Source organism: Macrosteles quadrilineatus, unplaced genomic scaffold (assembly GCF_028750875.1).
Source record: "Macrosteles quadrilineatus isolate MER2022 unplaced genomic scaffold, UCM_ALF_1.0 Scaffold_3__2_contigs__length_128488019, whole genome shotgun sequence".
Taxonomy (NCBI): Eukaryota; Metazoa; Arthropoda; class Insecta; order Hemiptera; family Cicadellidae; genus Macrosteles; species Macrosteles quadrilineatus.
The window spans coordinates 6,112,057-6,139,299 of record NW_026542596.1 but is presented as its reverse complement, the minus strand read 5'-3'; the positions used below and the strand labels follow the sequence as shown (position 1 = coordinate 6,139,299).

Genomic DNA, 27,243 nt, shown 5'->3' with positions numbered 1-27,243 from the left:
CATTTCTCTTAGTCCCATAAAGGAGACAAAGCTTATTTAGGCGTTTCTTTTACTGCCATATTACAAAGCTCCCAGTAATTAAAAGTTTTTGTGTCATTCCTCAAGCATTTGACATCGACTCCAGCAATCCCTTCCCCTTTCTAAACTTTCATCTCGTTTTTCTGCTAAGTACATTTAAATGATTCCCATTCTTTCCCTTCGTAACCGGTAATCATGGTAATGAGCTTCTTGTGTTTGGGGAAGATTGGTTGATTTAAACTTTGTATTAATAGCAAAGTATGATTTAAAAAATGCATCGTCTCTTTGCCAACAAAACGCGAATTTATTCCAATTTGTTTACCATCCAAACGTTGTTTCTCAATGTTAATGTGTTAGTGTTGCTCTTTTAGCCAATCAATTTTTAGTTCTATTCCAAGAAGCGTGTAGAATTTTTGGAAAGAAGATTCCTGGGTGAAAGATTTATTTCTTTTCTTGTTTGTTTATTCCGACCCATTTCACTTTCATGAGCCCCTCTGAGAAGCCATACCTTCAATCCAAAATTTACTGTTTCTATTCCTGGAAAGCTATTTTTGTAAGGTTTCTGTCTACAAGAATATTGCCGATTCAAAAATTAATTTAAACAATTAATTGTATAATTAGGGTAGGTTCATTAAAATACTGTATTAATTTCATCACTGCTGACAATTGGAATTTCTGATTACTGTATTTTAAAGATTGTTTATTTTAAGCTTCTTTTCTGTTGAACTTTTCCATTTCTGTTCATCAGTTAGTACCAGAAAACTTAATTTATTAACATATCACAAAATTATTAGAAACTGTAAACTATAATATCATTTATTTGATTTATTCTAAGCAGATCAATCTAGAACCAAACTTATGTTGACTAAAAAGAAGGTTTTATAAGAACCATTATTTATAGATGAAACTCAGTAGTTATATGAGGGGATATATGTTGCAGCAGTAAATTCGATGAGATCGAATTTGGATCCGAGCAGTTGTATTCTGGTGGAAGACGCCAAAGTGATTGCTGCTGATGACCAAATGGCTAGAGACTCGACGGCATCTGTTCAAACACCTACTGAAGGTAAAGTTTCTTATAATATAAATGAATATAGTAAGTTTGGAAATCTTAAGTGGTGGAAAGAGGAAAAGTCTTATTTACTATTATTAAATTGAGACAGCAATTTACCTCCTAGATGCGTTTATTTTAAGCTAAAAATATGAGTGCAAGTTGAGAGTAGATTGAAGTCAGATGAGCTGAGTAGCTTTTAGCGAATTTCCCATATAGGAAATAAGCTATTACCGTATGTCTTATGGTAAGACCTAGACCCGGAACCGATTTACTTTTCGTTTTGAGGTCCCCAGCCAGAGGCCAAAAACACCATCCATTCAAATTTGTGTACATATATATGTGTGTGTGTGTGTGAGTGTCCGCTAGTGCGATATATTTGTAGTTTGCTTGTATATGGATATATTTTAACAAACAGTATGTTCCCTGTAGCAGCAAACCTAAGTACTCACTAAAATTAATGTAATTTTAATAGGAAATAAATCTGACAATTTTTAGAGAATATTTTAGTAGAAATCCTGCCCAGGAAATTCGCTTAGTCTGCAGGTTTGCTGCGGAGGGGGTATTTTCTTTGTTCTGCTGACTAACATCATCAGCTGTTTATTTAGGCATGTATTACAAGTCCTATTATCAACGTTAGCTGGGCACATTTTCCTAGAACAAAAAGCTACTGACTTTCATCAGGATCAAAAACTAGCAACCTTTTGATTGTCAGACAAGCACTATAACCACTCTATCCAGCCTGATATAGCAAAAAAAACATGAAAATGCTGAGAGCCAATAATAAAACACACATGATTGGAGGAAGTGTAAGCTGTTATTTGGCGAGGCTTTGTATCTTCTTGGGAATAGATTGCCATGGGAATTGATACAGTTTTTGCAGTTTGGTCCAATGGTTTCAATGATTATGCTCATGTTTTGTTGTAGAGTCACTATCGACCAGCACTACGGGAGGATGGGGGCCGAGCCCCAGCCTGGCTGCTTCCAGTGACCAGAGTCAACAGCAATATCCTCAGCTTGATCTGGAGATTGACACCTTCAGAGCCCCTCAGAGAACCACCATCCCCCCGGCCCAGTTCTGGAACATCCAGTTTAGGAACAAGCAACCAGCCTTCATCAGGTAATGTGTGTTTGTGGGGAAAATGTGTTGATTTGATTAATTAAACTGGTGTTTGGTGCTTTGTGTTAGTTTTGTTGTCCATCAATCCTGAACTTGGCAACAACTCCAAACCCCACCGTAGGTACAATATAATTCTTATTAGAAAATACTGAAAAAGATTCAAATTACCATGGGGTTTAACTCACTAATCAAGTTATCCATCAAACTTTGAAAATTTACTGTAACTATAATGTTTAGTTATTAATATAATTTTGGAATTAAATAATTATTAAGGCAGGCAACAGTTTGTAAATAAACTTTTGTTATAAAATTAATAACTAAAAACAAAATTACTATAAATAGTCTGTATGAAATGGAACCTGTCTCCTGACACACTACAAAATATATTTTTTTGTAATTTTTCAAATCTCCTTCTAACCTGGAACTGGCTCTGGCCTTAAACCATTAGTCAGACCCCTTTGCAGATGAAGGAGGGTCAAGAAAGAGGTTCCATCACAAAGACTATGCTTCCACATCAGGCGAGGCTTGTCCAGAGTTTAGAGGGTAAAACTTTTGTCTTGGAGACCCTGGTTCAAATTTTACCAATCACAAATCACTTTTAGTAGATAATATTATGTAGCAGTGATTCCAAGACCACATAAGTTGTTGGTTTAGTCATCTAAAAAACAATGACCTATCATATCTAAAGTTCTCTGGCAAGAAATACTTTTTCCTCTTTTCCCACTTTTTCAGTGACAAATTCTGTTTTACCAGCTCTGAGTTTAACCAGAGATCGTTTCTTCTCACCGAGAGAGTTGTCAGACGTTTTTAAATTTTATTTAGAATTTTTTTGTGTTACCAAAGTTTTTTAATATTTTTGGAATTTTATGTGGTTTACGCGATTCATCTTTATAAAAATTATTTCTCTAGTAGTTAAAAATGGCACATAACCCCTCATAAACGTGATACAATGTATATGGCAAACAGATGTTTTCTTACCGATACAAACCAGAAAATCAGTGACACAAGAAACAGCTAAGAGGGTTGGGAAATATTCATGAACCCCTCCAAAATATATCCTCGTATACATGCTAATGGAGTACAACCCACCATCCCTTGGAATCCATTTACTGTTTAAGGACTCTGATTTCTATCGTAATCTTAAGTATATAAATTTAAAACAGTGAAGTACCTTGATTGTGTCCTTGTAAAAAGTCTGTAATCTTCAAAACAATATAAAACCTTTGACTATTAATACAACATCCAATAGTCAATGATAAAACTTTAAATAGATTTTAGATAGGTAACAGGGTACAGCATCTTTATCTAATATTTTATTCTTGAAAATTAGCAAAGACTTTTAAATTAATTAGCAACCTATTTAAACAGAAGGTAAAAAATGAATAATGTTAATGATAAAAGCTAAAACCTTGTGAATACAAACTGCTAAAAGGGTGTCGAAGCAGAGTGTAGTACGCTCTCTCTCTTTTTTTCTCTCTTTCTCTCTTTTGCACATTACTGTCATCAACTCACTTCTGAAACATTATTTTCTTTTCAATGTTCTCTGCCATAATTGTACTTTATTTAAAAAAGGGCCACAAACTCATTTTGCATGCAACATTTTTAAAACCTTGTACGTTTTTTTGACTAAATTTATCAGTTTTAAAAACTACTTTTGTTACAAAATTGTTTTAACTAACTTATTTGTCCCGGAATAAGTAGGTTTAGTTATTTATTCGTTGTATGAAGTAGGATAGTGTGTAGTGCCTTCAAGTTTTAACATAAATTTATTAATCTATAATTTAATTTTAATGACTGAATTTTGTAAGTTTTTTACACAGTTTGATTCAATATTGAAGAACTTAATTATATTGTCAAGAAGAGATACAGGACACATTTATTTTAATATTGCAGTGAAATTATGTCTACATGATTACTGCAAGTGGTAGGAATTATTATGGAAATTATCAATTATCAATTATCAATTATTTAAGATGGGGACGCCACTATGTGCGTATTTCAACCCAAATATGAGTGAAGGAAATCTCCTTCTATATTAATTTTGAATTGACAATTCTGATCAATTATATTTTTGCTGTCTTCACTACTTAATAACAATAATGTAATACTTAAATACTGCAACCTGTTATAATATTTTACCTAACACGCCATGTTAAACTTCCCTATCACAGGCGTGATGTATACAACTTCTCTCGGTGAAGTAATGAAACCCATTTAAATAACATTGACCTGACCCGACAATATATATGGGTTTACGTACAATATTTTTCATTATCCATTTCACTCATCGTCTAACAGTAACGTTCTTTTACAAACAAAAGCTAGGTTAGGAAAATACTTTAAAGCATAGCAATAATATTCAAGCGCACAGCTGATTTCTAGCGTTGAACGTTGATGCCTCCATAGAGGTATATTTTTTAAGTTAAGCACTCAATGTTATTTAAATGGGTTTCATTACATCACTGAGTGAGTTTTTTTCAACTTTACATCACTTGAGAAGTAAGGAAGTTGTATACATCACGCTTGGGATAGGGAAGTTTAACATGGCGGGTTAGGTAAAATAACATTGAGTGCTCAACTTAAAAAATTATACCACTATGGAGCCAACGACAGTTAACGCTAGAAATCAGCTGTGCGCTTGAATTTTATTGTTATACTTTAAAAAATGTTCCTAACCTAGCTTTTGTTTGTAAAATAACGTTACTGTTAGAAGATGAGTGAAATGGATACGGTAATGAAAAATATTGTACGTAACCCCCTGTATATTGTCGGGTAAGGTAAAATCTTGTACGTTACACGTTACGCAAGAGTGTGTTTACATCACTTAGGTGAACTAGTGAACCTGCCTGATGTAAAAACGCTCTTACTACACTTGTAAGGTAAATAGCTATTAACACTTCAATCATGTAAAAATGGAACATTAAACCATAACAACACTCCAATTAATACACTGTAACACTACAACATTAGAACCATGCAAAACCTCTGTTACACTGATACATAATGCTGTAACACACTTTAACACAGAAACACCTCAATAATGCAACACTGTGCTTGTAAAGTATTTCCCAATACCCGGTTTAACTATAATTTATTTTCATTACACACTTACTTTTATGTTTACATTTGAGACAAGTTTTAACTGATCCACTCTTGCAGATTCAACATGAGTCTACCGTGGGGTGCCAACTTTGCTGTCTACGGGAGACGCAATGTCGCCCCTAGCATCACGCAGTATGATTTCTCGGAGTTTGTGAAAGGTGGTAGAGTAGATCACAGGATAAAAAGAGAGACCAATAAACTCCTGTCTGACTTCCAACACGCTGTCAGCTTTACACCTCTGATATCTGAAAATGCCAGGTGAGACTTGGGACTTTAGCGTAGTCGCATAGCCTCCCCTAATACAAGGCCACGGTGTTGGTGTGTGGCACTGGCAATGTCGCAACGGCATGTCCATTGCCCATTGCCATGGTAAATAACAGAAATAACAAAACATAAGCATTGCCTATACGCTCCATTATAAATTTGTGCAACAGCTGTTTCGGTTTGCTGGGGCAGCGGTGTTGCCACTTTTCTCTTGCCGCAACCTTGTACTACAGTATTGATAGGTTTTGATAGGTTTTGATTGGCATTGATAGGTTTGTATATTTTACATAAATCAGTAATCGACATCTACTTCCAACAACAGTCAAGGGTGAAACCCTTTAGAAATAGCTGATTGAATTGCATGATAGAACTGAAGATAACATCATATAAAATTGTTTACTCAAATAAAAAGCTGGTTACCAAAATCTATAGTGTAAATGGTCATGGTCAACAAATCATTTTTTATTTACGCCTATATTAAAAACTCACCTTTATATTCAAAACTGTAATTTTGTTACACAAACAGTTTTAATCCTATAAAAGAACCAGTTAGAAACACTAAGACGGTTTATGAATCCCACAAATGAATTGCTTTCATAATCGCAACAAGTAAATAGCATAATGAAGGCAAGGTTTTGTGGCGGAGAGCAGTCCACCGCAGAATTGCACTTCTCACTTATTGCGCAACCCCCCTCCCCCTCCACCACCCAACACAAGCAAAAACCCATTATTAGTTAAGTGCACTCTAAGAATTGCTAGTATTTATAATCATCTCTTGGTTATGGCAGGGCAAATATAAACTTTTCTCTACTTAGCCTTAACCTATTTTCATTTTGGATTATCTCAGTTTTTCAGTTTAAAAGGAGGATTCAACTAGTTGAAAGTGGATTAACTGTTTTTGTTCAACAAAAGTGTTTGTGTTTGTATTTTTAAGTCAAGATTTGCTTAGTAAAATGATTATTGGTTGATGTTTTAAAATAAGTGTATTATGGTTTATCTTACATTTATAGGTACGGTAGTAGAAATAGTAAAATGGGTTGACTTGTATCACTGTTTATGATTAACTTTTCATTGTTATTTTATTATATTTATTAATGACATTTTTCTTAAAAATCCCGATTTTGTCCCATATTTGGTATACATTATTTGCATTTTTATAAAAAAAATTAAAAATTTTTATAAATACAACTAACCATTCAATCACCATGTAGTTGTAGCCATAGTTTTTTTTTTTTTACAAAACCGTCGTATTCTATGAAAGCCGCTAAAATTGTATAGCATCCATTTACAATATAATTATATTTACTATTGATTTATTGCAAATTACGTATATGATTTTTAACAAATTAAGTCTGGTCTTAGGTTACGTGAACAACTTCATCACTTCAGTCCAACATTTCTGGGTGAGAGGAGCAGTCAGTTTTCTGAGTCCTCCTCAAAGACCAATGACCTTGAAGATGCCGCAGACAATGACAAGTGGAACAGCAGATCTCTGTATCCGGAGGCCCACTTGATCACCAAGCGGTCAACCAATGGTCATCTCTTGGTGAACGTCACACTGCTGCAGTATCTAGACACCGGCCGGTGGTACGTCTCACTGTACAATGACGATCTGCAGGTCCACGAAGTCATCTTGACCATTGAGGAGGCCGAGGGGATTTCCACAGCTTGTCCCAACGACTGCTCCGGTCATGGTTCCTGCTACTTGGGCAAGTGCGACTGCATTGATGGATTCGAAGGGATAGACTGTTCCAAAAGTAAGTTAATTTTTCAAGTGTTCCATGATTTAGTAGTGACCAAGTAGTGATTTCGTTAGATTGGTGAAGAATGATCATTTGAGAGGTTTTTGGGTTTTCTTGTGCAAAATGTTTATCCGTCGAATCATATTGAGCTGTTGGCTCAGTAGTGATGGACTAGAAAACCAGGCTGGAATGTTGGCGGTTTGCGTTTTGCTAACCACTAAAATTTATGAGTAGCCTTCAGTTCATTCTTGACACTTTCCTCTTATTTTGGTTGGTAAATTCTACACACACTCATGAGGCCCATGTGAACAGGAAAATTCAAGGATGAAATAGACCAACCAAAGATTTGCTAGCTTATTAAACGTAACTTATATATTTAAATTCTCACATAAAAACTTATAATTAAATTTAACAAAATTTTCCTAGTTTAATAAAATTCTTCTATGTGTTTTTTTAAGTGATAATTCAACATTCAATTAATGCATGTTAATTTATTTTTTATTTAATACAACTCTTTTCACAATTAGTTTACTCGTTGGTTTCCTCCTTCAATTTACAGCTTTTTTATGTCCAACTTTCTGCTTAACACTCCCTAACCAGTATTGATATTCCTATAGTCTTTAAAAAGTATTTCCAAGTCAAGTGTTGTACTTTTTCCTCAATCAGCTGTTTTCTGCAGGTGTGTGTCCAGTTCTGTGCTCCAACCACGGCAAGTATGGTGGAGGGTTGTGCCACTGTGAGGAGGGATGGAAAGGCGCGGAGTGTGACATTCCCCTCCACGACTGTCAGGTTGCAGACTGCTCAGGACACGGTCGCTGCATCAGGGGTTCCTGCGTCTGCCAGCCGGGTTGGAAAGGTCCTGCCTGCAACATCGGTGGGATTTCACATTATTTACTATCATACAGATGTTATCATACAGAAATTTGGACTTGAAATTAAATTAGGGCGTAAGCTAAAGCCACTAAAGTCAAATTCACATCTATAAATGCTAGGTAGCTGAGTAGTTATAGTGCTTGCCTAGAAACAGGAGTTCGCAAATCCTTATACAAGTCTGTAGCTTCATTGACTTTTGGATACTGAGGTATAAATCCCAACTATATAGAGCTGCTGGAGGCAATTCTTTATTATAATGATGCTTACACAACATAACATGTATTTAAAGGCAATTATGAGATTATGGACAAGATAAGTCTTGTTACTGATTACAATCAGCTAGTTCTTAGCCAGAATTATTCGTATACAATCAAAAAGCTGCTAACCGTTCTCAAACTTGGACTAATGAGTAATTTGTCTATTAAATAAATAGTATGTTTAACATGACAAATGAACACTACTAAATATCGTTTGGTGATCTTTTATAATAGTATCTTTTTTCTCTATTCTTGAGCAAAATTAATTAGGTTGGTCCTTGACATTCAAAACCCCCGTTGTCAGTTACTTTAGGGAATGCTGAAGGTGCTAAAAGCTTATATTAATAGCAAATTACGAAAAAGGATACAGCTGTTAAAAATATGTAATTAAATTTATAATTAGTTTTGTAATTGTTAAACAGTTGACAATATTGTTCATTTTACAATATCTAAAAATCTAATAATAATCAAAAAATATTAATAGGTACTGTATTCTACCAAAATATGAATAAACATGTCATTCTTCCATATCCAATTAAGCTAATTTGTTAAAACACCTCCACAAATCCAAAATTATTTTATCCAAAAATAACCACTTTTATCCCCAATTGTAAAAAGCTCAATAACAAATTTCCGATCACCTTCAAACTTAAAAGCCCACTGAGAATTCCAGGTTGGAATAAACTATATTACAGAGTTGTTCAGACTTAAATAAAGTTTGAGAATTATGTAACCTAAGGCATCTTGCAAGAATAAGCTTCAGGTTCTGTGGGACTTCTAAACAAAAGCAAGTTCTAAACAACGCTTTGACTAACCAACAAAGTTGTTTCTACTAATGGCTGTTTGTGCCTTTCAACTGTTTGATGTGAGCAGACGAAATTCGGGTTATCTCTTGGTGAATTTGGAGAAAGCTATTTTAACTTTGTTGATATTCGTATTTCCTTCATCATTATTTCATGTGAATACCTTTCAATATGTTGATATTTATTTGATTTAGATTTTTAGTTTTAACTCTTTTTATTTCTTGTTTATAATTTAGTATACTAGTTTCTTATTGAGTCAAAGTTAAACCTTAACGATTAGAAAAGTCTTTAACAGTTTGTATTTTTAATCAATCATTGTTTTTTCCCCTATGAGGTTGCATCTATTGTTATTTAGTCGCTTTACAAAATATTAGCTATTTTAGCATTTTTTAAGTTTTTACTATTTTCAACAAAATAGTTATTTGAAGGCCTACACAAAAAAAATTTAATAGGTAGTGTTAAAAGATAAGAGAAATTAATAGAAATGATAATAGGCTAGATTCTGAAACATTGTGACTCTATGTTACCTCTAATCATGAGTAATAATCATGAGAAATAATATCAATATCTTAATTTTTTTTATCCTGAATTGTTGACTTTTTCTAATATAAATTTCTTACAATCCTTAAAGCATTTCTAATTACCCGAAACTTCAACTCATATTGTGACATGTCAAAAACCAGTCTCTTAGTGATTTTTTACATATTTACACAATTAGAGATCACACAGCATGTCATACATATAAACCGTGGTAGACTCATAACTATGGTATATGTTTGACAGAGGACTGTGTGGACCCGTCGTGTTCGGGCCACGGGTCCTGCGTCATGGGACGGTGCTACTGCAAAGCTGGCTGGCAGGGAACTAACTGCTCTCAGGTAAATACAAATTTTACAATCCTCTTTAACAGTTTAAAAAAAGCTAATATTTTGCATTTCCATTATTTAGGTTAGAATTACTATAAATAATTATACTAAGACATTGACTTATTTTGTCAATACCTCAAAAAAGTGTGTATTAATATAGTCAATTCATAGATAGTAGTACGAGATATTGAGGGGTGTTTAAAATTATATGGTTCCATGTAAGTAGCTTGGGATTTTACAGTTGTGTCATAAGTGCAGATTGTTTAAACTAGTTTTTCTCGCCATAAAAGTCACCATCAAATAGCTCGGTGCTATAATCTTACATTGGTAAAGAAAACATATTGCTTGTTCAAGAGCAGCTGCCTACCCTTTCTAATCTCTGCAGTCAGGCTTACCCATGTAACTTCAACCACCATGATACTTTTGTCCTTGCTTTTGATTATCATTGAGTATTCTTTGGTGGACAGTTGAGGATTTTTTTATCTATGAATTTTTGTGTGGAAAAAATAATATATTCTCCATAATACCATAGACAAAAATAAATAAAGAACAATATGCAAACAATAAATAAAGACAACGTAATGTTGAGCACGAAACGTCAAGGGGGGAGCGTAGGAGTGGTGGTAGGTGCGCGGGAGGGGGTGAGGCGCAGGAGAGGGGTTGGCGCGGGAGAGAGGGGGGAGTGCGGGGGAGAGAGCAGTCATGGAAAGAGCAGGATGGAGCGCCTTGGTACCGCGAAACATCTGGTTACTGCTCAAGCACCTGCCAGTCTGTCTGAAGAAAGGGCGGATATAACCGCTTCCCGTCCAGAACCTCAAAAACCATATGCGGATATATCCGTCACCCGTCCTTTATTGCCAAAGACTTAGGCAGATATATCCCTCACCCGTCCGCGAAGTGTTAAGAAGACAAGGCCAAGGACTTTGAAGATTCCACAAATTGTGGCTCAACGCAGGGTGGCGATAGTAAATATATGTTGTACGGTTTTGGTAAATAAAGTGGCATGCACTCTTTAACAACACTATCTGATTAACAGGTGGACCAAAAGGTGTACCAGTGTCTTCCAGGGTGTTCAGAACATGGAACGTATGATTTGGAGACTGGAGCTTGCATCTGCGAGGAATTCTGGACTGGTCCAGATTGTTCTCAAGGTAGTTTTTACTTTTTGTAGCCTACAAACAAAACTCTTTGAAGTCCCACACATTACTAACTAAAACCACTATCAAAGGTTATAGAACCAAGAACTAATGATTATTTGGTCTAAAATAGTTATTTGTGCAACTAGTGAGAAAAGTGAGCAATTGACTCACTCGAGAGAAATCCTTACTCGCGAGCCGTAGGCGAGTGAGGAATGGTTTCTCGAGTGAGGCAATTGTACTTTGAACTCGAGTTGCACATTATACTTTTCCTACAGATACCATAAAACAAATAAATTTGTGAAGAAACATAACCTATTTTTACACAGAAGTGAACTTTTAATATAACATTTAATGTGAAGTGACAAATACAACAGTACAACAGCTGACCAGCTGATTTACAGCCAGTGCTGCCAACATTTCGCGCGCATACGACGTTGCCCGCATGTTACGCGCTCACTATTTCGTGCCTTCACGTTGAAAATCTGGAGTGAGACAAAGTAATTAGAGTGAGACAATGTTAACATTGTCTCACTGATGAGCGAATTGGCCACTTTGCTTTCTCAAATCAGTGAGAGAACATCTACATTGTTAGGTAACTGTAGGAAAATACATAAGCTGACTATACAAACCACAAAAAATGCATACTTAACTCTTACGGCTTTTGACAAAGAAGTTGGTATTTCTCAAGGTTAACTGTTTACCTAGACTTGTTTTAAATTAATTTCATGAAGTTAATACCTTTTACAATTTATCAAAATCTACCATTCCATTATATCCTTTAATAGGTAAAAATCTAGACATCAGCCATTGCCTTATTTCTCCAATTAGACATTTCACATAAAATGTGCTACATATGGAGCTGGGTAGGTGAGTGGTTATAGTGTTCGCTTACAGATTTAGAATTTTACTGGTTCAATCTCTGAGAAAATTCATTAAAGTTTTTTGAGTGGTTTGATATAGGACTCATCTGTCCTTGACCATTAGGCGTTATGTAAATGGTCCTGGCTATAAAGAATCTTGTCAGCAAAAAAGCTATCATCTCATGCTAAATCCTTCAGTCATTTTTGCCCAAATAAACACTCCTAATTGTGTTGGCATTGTAGAAATATAATCTAGATTTAGAACCTAACGTATTACAGTACAAAGGAACATTTTTTCTCAAGTGATTTACCAGTTTTCCATAATGTTCATCTCCTCAAGTTCACAGCTCTTTCAGATGTCTTTAGATTCTTGGACATTTTACCTGGGTTCCCTTTTTAAAAAGAAATTTAGGACTTTAACACTTCTTTGTACAACTTTATTTTGTATCTAATTACAGAAGATTTTTTTTATTATCACAAACACTTTTATGGGATGGTCCAAAACTCTCAAACTATTTTAAATATGCTAGGTATTGAACGTATCCCTCTCGTACCAAAGTCCATGATGCTAAATATACTAGGTCATAACACTGTGTCGTGGTGTTTTTCCCTCCATTTAGTGTCTTACCATGATGATTGTCTGTTCCAGCTGTTTGCAGCCTAGACTGTGGCGTGCATGGCCGCTGTGACCAAGGCCAATGTGTGTGTCTGCCTGGCTGGAGCGGAGAGCGATGTGACTTGCTACCTTGCGACTCACGCTGTGCGGAACACGGACAATGCAAGAACGGAACCTGCGTCTGCTCACAGGGCTGGAATGGCCGACACTGCACTCTACGTATGTGTTTGGTTTTATATAATGTTTACGTAACATATAGCACTCAAGGGCTTAGCTTAAGGATTTTTGGGATAGTAGGCATACCTGAGTAAAGAATGTATCATGGCTCAAGAAACACAAAAACGTTACTCTTTACACAATATGGACAAGACTTGAATAATAAGTTGAACAGGTTATAGAAATGGTTTGAAAATTATCACTTTTAATTCTCTGTTTAGGCCTGAGGAGACAGTTAATTTTTTAGAGTCATCTAAACAAAAATCATGACTGGCTCCCTTAGATTAACAATAGATAAAATGAAAAATGTTCAGGCAGCCATTACTTTAGTATACCAGAAATGAGTAAGCTTTCAAATAATTTTTACCTGTATTTGTGTAACTAACTAGTAACCGGATTATTACAAGTTAGTGTCATAATATGTTGGTTACGTAGCCGGGTGTGTAAACGCCTGTAACCGCCACGGCAGCTGTGTGCTTGTGGATGGAGATTACCAGTGCCAATGCAGTGATGGCTGGGCAGGTGTGGACTGCAGCGTCAGGCTGGAGATGGACTGTAATGACGAGGTTGACAATGACCAAGGTATTACTATCATAATTGCAAAAAGATACTATAAATACAACTCTTGTATCAACTTCAAAATGTATCATTCATTTGTGGAACTTTCCTACCCCTTGAATTATCTTTTGTAGTTGCTTCACCTGAACTAAATCAGATTCATCCCTTCGTACCCAAATATGACCCTCTGAAGTGAATTTAATTAACCTCTGTAGCTACAAAAATAAAAAATATTTAAAATCTAGTAAAGAAGATACATTGTGACCTAAGCAACAAATCATATTAATTTATAACCCTATGCCTTTTCTAAGGTGAAGTAGCACAGATTCTCAATCTATTCTATACAGGTTATAATTTGCCAATGAAATATTAGACATATACCTTCACCTAACAATATTGCAGTATTTCTTTTAGGCCTGCTATTTTGATTAATAGTATTTATCGAACATCAACTAATATGTTGAGATTATGATACAACACCCAACAAGCTGATCCCTTGCAGATGGCATGGTAGACTGTTCAGACAGTGAGTGCTGCTCTCACCCAGCATGTAATGAACACATTATGTGTCTGGCATCCAACGATCCCGTAGAAGTGCTTCTTCGGAAACAACCGCCGTCGGTCACCGCCTCGTTCTATCAGAGAGTCAAGTTTTTGGTTGAGGAAAACTCTGTTCAAAGCTATGTCCACCAGGACGAGTACACAGAAAGGTAAGCCTAGATCAGATTCAATGTCTAAGAATGTTTATACAGTTAAGTGATCAACTGAATATGTTTAACTTCATTTTGTACACGGAGAGGGTATTATATATTTTGAGTAAGACAAATTTCAAGTGTTTCATTAGCATTTGTAATGTTATATGTTTATTCGTTTTTAGTAGATGATATTGAATATTTTCGTGATATGCTGTACAACTGATAGTTTACAAAGGATGTAAAATTTTAACATAACACTTTTGCTACCTACTGTATTTTTCTAATTAACTTCTGTTAAATAATTCTTAACTTACTTTCAACATACTATTATGATACAAAGTGCAAATACTTTTGTTTCTAAAAGTGTAGTTATATTTCATGGGCAATACATTGCACTAAGTGTTGTGTTGTAAAAACTTTAATTTTTTTTACATTTTATTTTTTTCTTAAGTGTACTGTTACACCTTTTGTGTTATAATTTCCATGTCAATTACCCTCAAACCTCGCAGTGTTTATCCCAATGGTTCTAGTTCAGGATTTTGTATCTTAAATACAAAATCTTTTCTAGGATTTTGGGGTTGAACACTATTACCCTTCAACAACTGGAACAGTTACTAGTCTTAACAAGCTCTCAGGGATATTAATTGATAGAAAAATAAAATCCACTTGTTTCGACTACCTATCAATTTTAAAAGCTCAAAACAATTTTTATAATGTGAATTGTTAAACCTTTTTGTCAACAACTATAATAAAAATATTGAGTTTTAAACTACTGTAATAACTCTACTTAATCATAATTCTTTTATTTTATTTTTTAACAAATATTTTATCAAATTCCCATTTAACTCCAGAGTTTAGCAAACAATATTTGGAAAAATTTTAAAAATTAGTTATTGAAAAACTAATAACCTAATTCATTATTTTGTATTAAATGAGGTTTTGCTAAGGACGCTGTTTCAGTTATTCCCTTCCATTGTGTTGTGTCTACGTCTTGTGTGTGTGGCCCAAACCCCTCGCCCTCGCCTCTCCTCACCTCATTCCCTTGGCCTAGCTTCTTTGTGGGTGTCTTTATCCAAACATGTTTCAAAGAGGCTTGCCTTCTCAAAACCACTCCAATTATTATTCTCATTATGTTTAACCATTGCTTTACACTTACAAACATTTATCAAGATATAGAAAGTATACAAGTTTATCCACAAAATCATTACTATGTAGGCTTTTGTGCAGCTAAAACTTTGTAAGTAAATATTTAGAAAATAAAGTTTGATTAACAACTTCTTTTACTTAATAATTAGCTAAAGTAATTAAATATCTTTATAAATTTCCTTGATTATTCGTTATAAATTACACTTTGAAATTTTAATTTTTAAACAACCCTTGACTATATCAACCCGACCACCTTTTTATCCAATTTTTTTAAACTGATTTAGCCTACTAAGTAAGTACCGTGAAACATTCATCCACTTTTGGTTTGGTCTTGTTTTATTTTTTTCCGTTTAGTTCGCATCTCTACCACAACTGTAATTTTCCTTTGTGCTTCTAGTGCTTTCTGCTCTTTTTTCAAATGATTTGGCTTTGGTTCCACTTGTTTCATTGGAGTAGAGCAGCCACTGACTGTGATCCTTAGTTTCGTACTCTGTGACCAGTGTAGCCGTAAATTGACCTACCAGTTAAATCTATGATTTGTGGTGGGTCGGTCACAAAGTTTTCAGAGTTCAACTTATTGTCGGTAATCACTAGTGGTTTGGAACTGTCAAAACTGTTGACTTAATATTGTTTTTGTTTTTCTTTAGTATCCTACATAACCCTTGTTGTGTTGTCTACAATGTACTTTATGTGCTGTTTTGTTCCATCCTTACACCCACTGTGTAGTGTCTTATCCTAATGGCTCAATGGCTCGGCGACAGTCAAGATGTTAGGTGATCAGATGATCAGATGATCAGTCGAGGACTTATCAATACACTTCCATGACCACCTCCTCTCTGTGTGTGTGTTGACCTTTCCGTTCCTATCCACTTATCAGTTGGCATGGCAAGTGTAACTTCGTTTTTCAACTCTCCACTATTACAGTTTAAGATATAATTTTCAGTATAAATGTTATTTTTAGGTCGACTATTGTTAGTGGCCTAAAATCTGGAGGTTTTGTAGCGTTTGGAAAAAACATGATTTGTAATTTCGTAGTAAACATTTCAAGCATATAATTAACATAATAAAATTTTGTGGACAAATATTTTAAATTCTATAATGCTTTTATAAATAATTTCTCAATTGTACGTTAAACTGATTCTTTTAGATTAAGCTGCTAAGGTTTTCTAACTCCCTAAACAGATTATGATAATTATAAAAATACGTTATTGCTAGATACATGTGTCGATAAAGCCCTTCCTAAAATTTCAAGCTGTTATTATTTAAGTCCAAATAACACTACGTTCCAGTGTCTCGGCGTGTCTTAAAATGAATGGATATTAATCTAGGACTCACACTAAGATTCCGCTATTAGTGTTTTTACTTTTTTCTGGCTGTTAGAAAAACTTTTATGGTGCACTTTTCAGCAAACCTATTTTAGCAAAAGAAAATTCTGTTCTGAGTTCCAGTAAGAAAACTCAAAAGGGAAAATTCACATGTTACATTTTTAACTAAAATAAATAAAAACCTGTCAAGTAAAAAAAATGTAGAACAAATACATTTATTTTAAAAATGTAGTCAAAACTGGCAATACCATATTTATCCTTCATCGGAATCAAGAAATTACTGAAGTATGCTCTAAACTCTAAGCATTGCTACACAGATATAACTAAGGAGCGTGGTATTGTTAATTATTATATTACTGATACTGGAACTGTTTGAGTACTTGGACTTAATAACCAAAATCTCTAGTTTTGGAAGAGACTTACAGATTGTCCAAAACCACCCATGCACTTTTGAAACTAGGGGAATCTTTATGTATATCACAAAAAACATAATTATAGTAAGTTGACTTTAGTATACCTGATTGGGGTATCTTAAACATAAAATTGAATTGTAAATGCATATTTCAAAAATAATTTTTTTAACCCTCCCAGTGTTACTTGACGAAAATTCGACAAGCAGCACACTTTGTGTAGTGTTACTTGTCGATTTTTCGACACGCAGACATCGTTTACGGCGAAGGCTCTATGACTGACTGAATCGGATTGAACTGGATCGAGTTAGGTATCGTTCTTTCCGTAATATTCTAAGCTTTCTCCAGAGGTCTGTCTCTAAGCGCTATTCATTTTAGTTCCGAAAATATTGTAGCAGACAGCTGACGTGCGTGTATTTGTAAACAGCTAGGTTCCCCCGGACCGATGACTGATGTGTTTTATTACGTTTATCATTGTTTTAATGTTAAAAATCAAAAGTAGTGATATACGTGGTGCATTACAAGAAGATTTAAGTGGTTTTGAAGTGCTGGTTGATGATCCTGAAGAAGTAGGTAGTGATATTGATGTAAATTATCAGCCAGATTCCTAGCTATGGTTAGGCTATGCATTCTTAGCTAAACGCTATGTACTGAAATCAGTTTTTTGCCCATAACTTATTTATTTGCAAATATACTTCCTTATATTATTATATATTTGTAATCCTCATAAAATTTAGAACAAAGTGGCTATTTTCAAATATTTATAGGCCTATAATTTATACAATTTCATTGAGCGCGAACTTATTTTTTTTTGAAAATTTTTGAAATTATATTTTTTTACCTAAAAATTTTTTTTTTTGAAAAAATGTTCCTTATGTTTTATATATAATATTGAAGCCCATGATTTTCCAAACAAAATGGTATATAGAACATTAGAATTAACATTGTTTTAAGCTTCTCAGATCCGTTTTAATAAAACCTTGCAAATGCGCCAAAAACATTAAGCATTGCATTAAGGCCTAAACTATGGACACTTGGAGGGTTAAGGGAAACCTTATATATATATGATTAATATGAATTTAGTTAGAATCTCCTATGATAAAAAAAAATGTGAGTCCCATTAGTTTTCCTCAATTAACTTGAGATGTGAAACATATTGTACTTTCTGTTAACATTTTAAAGCTAAAATTACCACTTGTAAATAAAGCACATTAAATAATCTTGCTGGGGTTGTTACATTGTCATCGTAAAGGTCCTCTCGTTTTGGTTTTGGACAGAGCTGTATTAGTTACTCTCATCTTTTGATAACCTTTAAGCTTTTAATATACTTTTTCCTTTTCAAAATCGCTAAATTAAATGTATACTTATTTATTTAATCACACTTTCTATTCAATCATCATATAAAACAATCCCTTAATATATATGTTAGAAATTCATAGTTTTGCAACTGTTTCAAATTCTTTTAAATTCTCAACTATCTACAAGACCTCCAACTGCCAAGTCATACATATGGTAATTATTCCTTTTCTCTTTGCCCTTTCCCCCGTTTAGTCAATTCTGGAACTCATTTTCTCCTCGGTAAGTTATCAGATCCCAAATAATCTCATTGGTAATATCATTTTTTCTATTTATTTAAACTTTTCACAATAATTATACATGTTATGTAGCTTTGTATTTTCATTTTTACACACAAGCCCCATCTCACTGTATGTTGCATTGGATGTACCCTTACACAATCCACAATCCACAGTGCTAGTCGGTGACAGCGGCTAAAAGACTTTTTAAAGAATAAGGTACTAGTGAAAAAAGGAATATAGAAACCCATTGTAAATATATGTCACATGTTCACTGCGCAGTAAAAGAACATCAGTTTGACAGCAGAAAGGCAAATTTTACATAAAAAGTGAAGAGATTTACTGAAATTTGTTTTTCTTTTGTCAAGTTTGTATCTAACTTAGACTTTACGTTAGTTATGTATTCATTCTGTTTTGCAATATGATTCTCATCCTCTTCCATGACTAAAGTATTTATTAAATAATCATTCATAATTAATCATAAATAGCTTGGTTATGAAAATATATATTGTATATATATTTTTGATACCATAAGTGAACACTTTTGTATCTCAAAACTTTTACCTGAGGTGAGGCATATCTTTTTTATAAGGTAAAAAAGGTACGGTATGTGCCTTATAATTGTCTAATTAAACAGTTCAGGGGCTACATAATGACTTTTTTTAATATATCCCTTGTAACCAGGAATGACTAGAAACTAAACCAAAGATTTAACTATGTGACAGATGACCATGTTGAGGAACCAGTGAAAATCGTTGATGTTTTGGATGCAGCGTAAAATTCTATCTTTGGAGAAAGCTACGATTCAACTGCTAAAGTTTACTTGAATTGTAGATTGCCCAAAAGTTAGATTGCATCTGAAACATTCGTCAGTATTTTCGCCAGTACAACAATGTGTCATCTGACAAAGAACAAGATTCTACTATCCGTTTTGACCCACCAATCACCATCATTGAAGTATTTAAATCATTTAATTGACAACACTTTTCACAGTTAAATGACTGTTGGTTTATTGTTTTTGTGATAAGTAAATACAGGGTGTTTTTAAAAGAATGGCAGGATTTAAAATTGTAATTGTATTCTTGATTGTTGATTCAAGGTACCTAAACTTTTTATACGCACTAAAATTGAAGCTAAAATAACTAAGTTTTGTTTCCCGTATAGCAAGGGAGGAAACTTTGACCTTGGCATGCGCAAAACAGGTCCGGGGTGGTAGGCCTCTATTGCGAGTTTTGCGCATGGTGCCAGTCCGATGCCAGTATGATGTTTAGGGTGCAACAGAAGACAATGAGTGTAATCTGTGGTTCAGAGAGTTTATATCGATTGCTAAATTAAACTAAATTTAAATCTACTTAATGATAAAGAAATTTGACGCCGGTTTAATGAGCTACACAGTGTTTTGAAAAGACAGCTGGCTGGCTAAAAACAAGCGATGACATCATCGAAGAAATGCGACAATTCTGCATCAAAAGCCCCCAAAAAATCGATTGCCCGACAAAGTCTTCAGTTGAACAAACCTAAATCAACACTTTATGATGTTATCTGTAAAAGATAGAGCCTTTGTGCCTAACAAGATTCATTTAAGACATCAGATAAACCCGACGATCGCCCTAAGCGTAGAGACTTAGCCAGTTTTACCCTCATATAAGATTGTTGATGAAAATCTGAATTTTATTAAATTATTCCGAATTGTATCAAAGTATGAGAAAAAACTTAAATCTTTTTCCTTCAATTTGACGTTTAAATCATTTAATTATCTTGACTAGTCCCCGAGCAACAACCCTTAAAAATCTTAGCATTCTTTTATAAACACCCTGTACAGTAGTAGGATTAGATGTAACTAAGAGGGTCAACTAAATATTCCAAACATCATATGGGGTAAATGTCAAAATTTTTATCTTACTTGATGGATCTAAGAATAAGTATAACTAGCTGTTGGCCCGTCCTACGTACGAGAATCAAGTAGTCGATTAAAACTGAATACAATTCAGAACAGCTAGTTTACACGCATAAAGAAACATTCTGGCAATTAGGGAAAATCATCTTGTAAACAAATATCACAAGACCACCAATTCCTTTCATCCGATTATTAGGTCTATACGATATGCATTTTATATCCGATAATATTACAATAAAACAGTGATTGTGTTGATTTGAAAAGCCTTGAAGTGGTATTGGCGGTAGATTCACACACACACACTGGTTTGATTGAGATGATTAATTGTGATCCATCTAACAAACATTCAACATTTGAACACTATAAATAGCACATTATTATATTTGAACTTCTTATAAATAACTTTGATACTGCCCAACACAGTTAGCCAAAATAATCATCAGCTGTCACTGACTCAGATCCACATTACAGTTTTATTTCCATTATTGTGTGAGCAAGTGTTTGTCCTTTTGTTTTGTGCACTGTTCGCTACTTTTATTTATTTTTTCATCTCTAAGTGTCCGAGTGTGTATTTTTAAATTTTTCCACAATTTGTTCTGTAAATGTGACAACTTTGTTAGCTTAGTTTTTCGTTTTGATTTCTTTCATTTTTAATTTTAAGATTTTAAGAACTCAATTTATCATGTATATTCATAAATTGAAATATATATATAGGCGATCGATAAACTATTCATTATTTTAATTACATAAGAGAGAGTAAAAGGATCGGCAGCCATTTTGAAAATTTCCTACCTGTGTATCCCTGTCTCGTGTCTTTGTCTAATGTGTCTTACCTTTTGTCCACAGCCTCCTTAATTTTTTTTCTGTTTCTTGAGTGTTTTATTTCACTTAAGGACAGTCTGTTATTAGTAAGTTGATAATGTATTTCTCTATACTTTTACAGATTCCAGCACAGTAATGATTTCTTACCAGTTATTACCAATGTTTGTAATTTGTGTATGGTAAAGTATAATAGAGTAGGTACCGGTACTATTGTTAGTTCTTTAATGATATACAATATAAGATGAGAAAACTCATATTATTTAGTACAACTTTTAAAATCATTCATTAGCTTTTAAATAACACATTTGACCAAAAGTTAATTTCTGCTGTTGGCTTTAATAAACTTGGATCTACAGTCAAAAGTCAGTCGGAATCCAAATGTTACGAACTATTTGCTATATCATTAATACAGTGAAGATAAGAAGCAAATATAATAGCAACTACTTCCAATCCAAGAACGTGGTGGTTTTATGATCAAGTGTACTGTCCAACAGCAAATAGAAAAGTGTCTCCCTTTTTCCTAATATAATTTATACACGCGATTGGTATTTGGTAGGTGTATTTGGAAAGTAACTTAAATCCTGCCTCCATTTTCTCTGTGGCAATGCTGCAATCATAGTCTTATCCATGTGCAGCAGTAACTTTGAGCAAAGACGGACGAAATTGCGGTATTTTGAGTTAACTGTTGCGTCTACACACCTCATGGTGCTTCTTTATAATGGCTGCATTAATGAGAAATCCCGTTATTTGTGAAATATGTAATTCATATTCAAATGGCTGGGGATGTTTGGTTTCTGGGGTATATTGTTAATAAGCAATTCAAGTTTCATCCCTTATGAATATTTGCGTTAGTAATGTCTCGTTACTCTAATGTCTCGTTACCCTAAATATCTCTTTACCCTCGTCATAGAATGTCAACAAATCAAGTGCACTGCCTGATTTGTTGAAAGAAATATCCATTGTTGTTTGTGCTGTTCAGTAATAACTTTATGCACCCAATGTTCGTAAAGTTTAAGAAATCCCAGTTATCCAATTAATTACTTTTTACTCTTAGTGAAACTTAAATTTTATCTTCAGTGATCTTTAATTTTAAAGGGTTTTCTTCAATTTTCTCATTAAAATTACAAACCAATTCATGATTAACTGCAGATGATGCAGAGATGCCCTTTCCCCCAAGGTCAAGGGTGAAAATCACCCCAATTCAAACTGACCCTTTATATCCCCTAACATAGTCACCTGCTCCTTATAACACCAGCGCCAAAATTTCAACGATTTTTTAAAGTAAAAAAATACAGCTAACTGTCAATACAAAATGTTAATTAGTATGTTTTAGTAGGTTTAGGCTTTTTCAGTACTAAATTATTGTAACAATAAAATAGTCATGTTATTTGGATAATTTTTAATTGATGAAATAACCATGCTCATTAAGAGAATTAGGGAAGGTCACTTCAAACTAACTATAAATAATGAAATAGCCACAAAAGGACAAACATAAGGTCAGGTAGCCGCCGAAGGAGAGAGAAAATATAAATAACTTTACCCCAATTGTCTTTTCTGAGACTGGTCAATTATATGCCCGCATCATAATGTTAACTTTGGATTGCGTCCCTATCTAGATCACTACCGCACCAACATCTCCCGCAACAGAGGCAAAATTGAGAGTATTTTCCACTCCCACAGACTGCAAAGATATCCCGTGATTGAGGAAAAACATCTCTAAATTCCTCCGTGGTCCCAAAGAAATCATCATTGCCTCTCGTGATGGAGGCAATATGTTTATATTCCTCTGTGGTCGCGAAGACATGATCACCACCACTCGAGATTGCGGCAAAATCTTGACATTTCCCCGCAGTCAGGAAGAAATTATAACCAGATCCCGTGGTTGTGGCAATATCTCTGCACCCCCTTCATCGGTAGCAAAGTCCAGTGGCGTAACAAATTTGTACGGGCCCCTCTGCAAACTTATTTTTTGGGCCCCCCTCTCATGAGTTATTTTTAGACCACCGATACAACATAATCAAACGCTCTCCCCCTCCCCCCAGAGTTATTTTTGGACCACCGATACAATGATCAAACAGATTAATCATAAAAAGAGTGGTAAATAAATTATAAAAAAATATTAAATTATAGGTTATGTTCAATAAAAGGGTGTGTTAAGTATTTCAGTCGTGGTTTGATGTAAATGTTACATCACTACATCATTAGCCTATATCACTATTAGTGTTTGTAAATAGTTTTGAAATCAAATAAAAAAACCTTTCCATCCGTGTATCAGAATTTATATATCAAGGAGGTTAAAATTTTTACATTTAATTTATCACACATGTTATCTATTTTTATTACCCTGATAATTAGACTAATTAGTTAATTACAAGGCAAAAATGTGGTTCGAATTCCCCTATTAACCCCCTTAGGCCTAGTTGCTTTTGGCTGTATTGGCTATTAATTAACAGCTGTGTCTAAGGAATATGTCGGCCTTAGTCCCTTTCAAAACTAAAAGGTTGCGCCACTCATCCTACGCTCATCTCCATTAATTCTTGGCTTAAAATACCTACATTGGTATGGTCGCCATTTCAAAGTAGAGTATTAAAGTATTAATTTATTGGGTTAGTATTCTTTGGTTATAATTAACTCATACACTAAAAGCTGGTTAATTTAACAGATTGACGTACTTTTATCACAGGCTAAAAAATCATCTATTACATATTTTTATTTTATCTTTGTATGGATGTCAAGCGTTTTTATCTTACAACAAATGTCTATTGGTTAATTGTGAGGTAAAATAAGATATGGGCTAACAAACACAGTCAGTAGAGTAGCAGTATATTGTATTTAACAAAAAACAATCAATATTAGGACAAAACTAAATGTAAAATAATACAATATTAAAAGCTCCAGCCAACGTTCATGACTCCAGGCTCCAAAGTAACAAAATGATTGCAGACGACAAAAGCAATGTACGAAATCACCGAGAAGTAAACTATTTCTTGGTGACAAAAGCAAGATTGCATAATAATCAAAGACCCACGTTATAAAACGTTAAATTTGTTCCTCTAGTTCGTTATCACTGAAAAGGCCTAACGAAATTAAATGATAACTGATAACAACATATTATTAATAACATCAATGTCATTACTTGTTCAATACAATTATTGAATGATTGATAATATATTTAAGTAAGAATGAACTCAAATTTTTCGGCCCCACTCGTCTCACAGGCCTCTCTGCTCACCGGTTCGCGGGCCCCCTCAGCTCCCGGGCCCCCCTGCATTGCGGGCCTTGCGGGACCTTCTGTTACGCCACTGGCAAAGTCATCATCTCCGCCTCCCTCGATCTTTGCAATATTGCGTCATCCTCCTCCCCCCGTCACGAAATCATCTTCTTCACCGCCTTCCGTGTTCACGACAATATTTCTACATTGCCCTCAGTCCATCTCTCCTGTGATCGCAGAAACTCTACTTAACCCTCCCCCTGTCCCCTGGTGATGTGAAGACATCATCATTGCCTCTCGTAATCACAGCAATATCTCAACTTTTCCCTGCGGTCACAGAGACATTATTATCATATCCTGCGATCACGATGATTTATAATTTGATGCAAGTTTGTAAGGACAATAATACCTCACATAATATGGAATGTACAGGGTGGCACAAAAAGGATGGTCGGATTTGAACTGCGTAGTACTGGTAGTCGGGGGAGTGGCAGGTCCACTGCCGGCCATCTGCAAGTCAACCAGTTTCCAGTTTGCCGTCAGATAGCGCAGTGGACAGTCGAGCACCACGTTTTTGCTGTGGAACAGTTTTTCAGAAACAGTGAATATTTTATTACAGTGCAACGGCTGTTTCGACAACATTTTGGTATAGCCCGTAATGGACTAGTTCCTGATTGCAGATCAACATCACATTGGGTGACTGTATTTCGGACAACATGGTCGGTCATGACTGATAAATCTACTGGACGTCCACGATGTCTACGCTCGGCAGTTACTCCACAAAACATAGACAGTAAGAGCGTCAAGTGTTTCTAAGTCCACTACGTTCCACCAGGCGTCGTGCTCAAACTTTGCACCTCAGCCGTCGCTCGTTGCAGCGTATTTTACACCATTTAAAGTTTCACCCATACAAAATAATGATCACGCAACAGCTCTATTAACGCGATTTTGAGCACCGCAGTTGCTTTTGCTGAACATTTTGAACTCCAAAGATGATGATGTGCTCATGATGTCAGATAAGCCTCATTTCCATTCAAATCAAATCAAATCAAATCAAATCAAATCATCTTTATTCCATAGACACAAATTGTGAAAAGTACAATAGTGTATAGGCTGCGTCAACAATATAATACAACTTAAAACTAATCTAAGGTTGAGGCAAAATAATCTTCTATTTTATAAAAACAGTTTTTTAGAAGAATTCTCTTGATGGCTACTTTAAAAACATTTAATGGTAACTTTTTAACTTTAACTGGTAACTTGTTGTACAATTTGGTAGCGGTATATTTGAAGCTAGTTTGAGTGGTGGCATAAAGGCACTGATCTATTCTTAAATTATTACAATTCCTTGTGGCATACTTGTGCACATCCTTATTACAAAGTAAAATATCACAGTTGTTTTTAACATATAACAGACATTGAAAAATATAAATACAGGTTAAGGGCATCACAGACAATTTCTTAAATATAGGCTTACAATGACTACGTGGTGGAGCATTACTTAACAGTCTAATGGCTCTTTTTTGTAAAACAAACAAGATGTTGGCATGGCTACAATTAGCCCAGAGAATGGCACTATATACTAAATGACAATGAACATAACTAAAATACACAGTTAACAATACATCTGGAGAAACAATTAATTTTAAATTTCTTAAAATAAAAATTCCTTTGGAGAGTTTTGGAGCGATAAAATCAATATGGGAAAACCATTTTAGGTTGCTCTGTATCATCACACCTAAGAATTTGACTGGAGTTTGAGAATTCTTAGAGTTACCATAGGTCATTTCCAGATTTTGAGTTTTGTTTACGTTAAGAGACAGCTTATTGGCCTTACACCAGTCGGACATTGTTTTAACAGACTCAGAAATTACACTGTCCTGCATACACTTAGTAGACTTGATATTCAAACACACGTCGTCTGCATACATAAAACATGAAACATCATTACTTTGGACATTAAAAGGTAAGTCATTAACATAAATAATGAAGAGTAGGGGGCCTAAAATGGACCCTTGTGGCACTCCGTGGGGAGTGTGTTTAAGCTCTGACAGTGAATCCTGGAAATAAACAGCCTGGAATCTGTTGCTCAGATATGACTCAATCAAAGACACGGCATTATCACAAAAACCAAATGACTTTAGTTTGCCTAGTAAAACACTGTGAGACACAGTGTCGAAGGCCCTTGAGAGATCAAAAAATTTTGAGCAAACACCTTGTTTTCTTTCCATGGCCTCTAGAGTGTCCTGAATGTAATTTAAGACCGCCTCCGTCGTGGATCGGTGCTTGCGGAAACCAAATTGCGCACACGAAAGCAAACCGTTTGAATCCAGAAAGTTAACTATTTGCCATGAAAGCACCCTCTCAATGACCTTCGACAGAGTGGGCACCAAGGCCACAGGCCTATAATTGCTAACATCCAATCTATTACCTTTTTTAAATATTGGAATTATCTTAGAAATTTTAAGTTTGTCTGGGAAAGTTTTTCCCGTAATACAGGAGTTAATGATGTGTGCAATGACTTCACATAAATAATCACTACCAAACTTTAGAATCTGAGAACTTAAACCAAAAATATCAAGACTGCTGCTGCTGCTTAAAGACAAAATAGCTTTATGTACACATTCTACTGATACCTCACAAAATTCAAATTTAACATTACACAAAGGAACACTAGA

At 34.7% G+C, this 27,243-nt stretch overlaps 1 protein-coding gene across 4 annotated transcripts in view; it reads left to right on the top strand.

The window, feature by feature from the left end:
• Nucleotides 1-27,243, top strand: part of LOC128989814 (teneurin-a-like) — an 880,316-nt gene that overhangs the window by 818,455 nt on the left and 34,618 nt on the right. For 2 of the 4 annotated variants that reach the window (XM_054411874.1, XM_054411877.1), the window contains 11 exons: nucleotides 959-1,084; nucleotides 1,997-2,189; nucleotides 5,349-5,549; nucleotides 6,918-7,312; nucleotides 7,977-8,171; nucleotides 10,014-10,108; nucleotides 11,133-11,247; nucleotides 12,745-12,930; nucleotides 13,363-13,509; nucleotides 13,988-14,195; nucleotides 18,613-18,639. In XM_054411874.1, coding sequence (XP_054267849.1) covers nucleotides 959-1,084; nucleotides 1,997-2,189; nucleotides 5,349-5,549; nucleotides 6,918-7,312; nucleotides 7,977-8,171; nucleotides 10,014-10,108; nucleotides 11,133-11,247; nucleotides 12,745-12,930; nucleotides 13,363-13,509; nucleotides 13,988-14,195; nucleotides 18,613-18,639 — 1,888 coding nt within the window. The remainder of the gene's footprint in view (nucleotides 1-958; nucleotides 1,085-1,996; nucleotides 2,190-5,348; nucleotides 5,550-6,917; nucleotides 7,313-7,976; nucleotides 8,172-10,013; nucleotides 10,109-11,132; nucleotides 11,248-12,744; nucleotides 12,931-13,362; nucleotides 13,510-13,987; nucleotides 14,196-18,612; nucleotides 18,640-27,243) is intronic. The other 2 variants (XM_054411875.1, XM_054411876.1) reach the window with 2 other exon arrangements.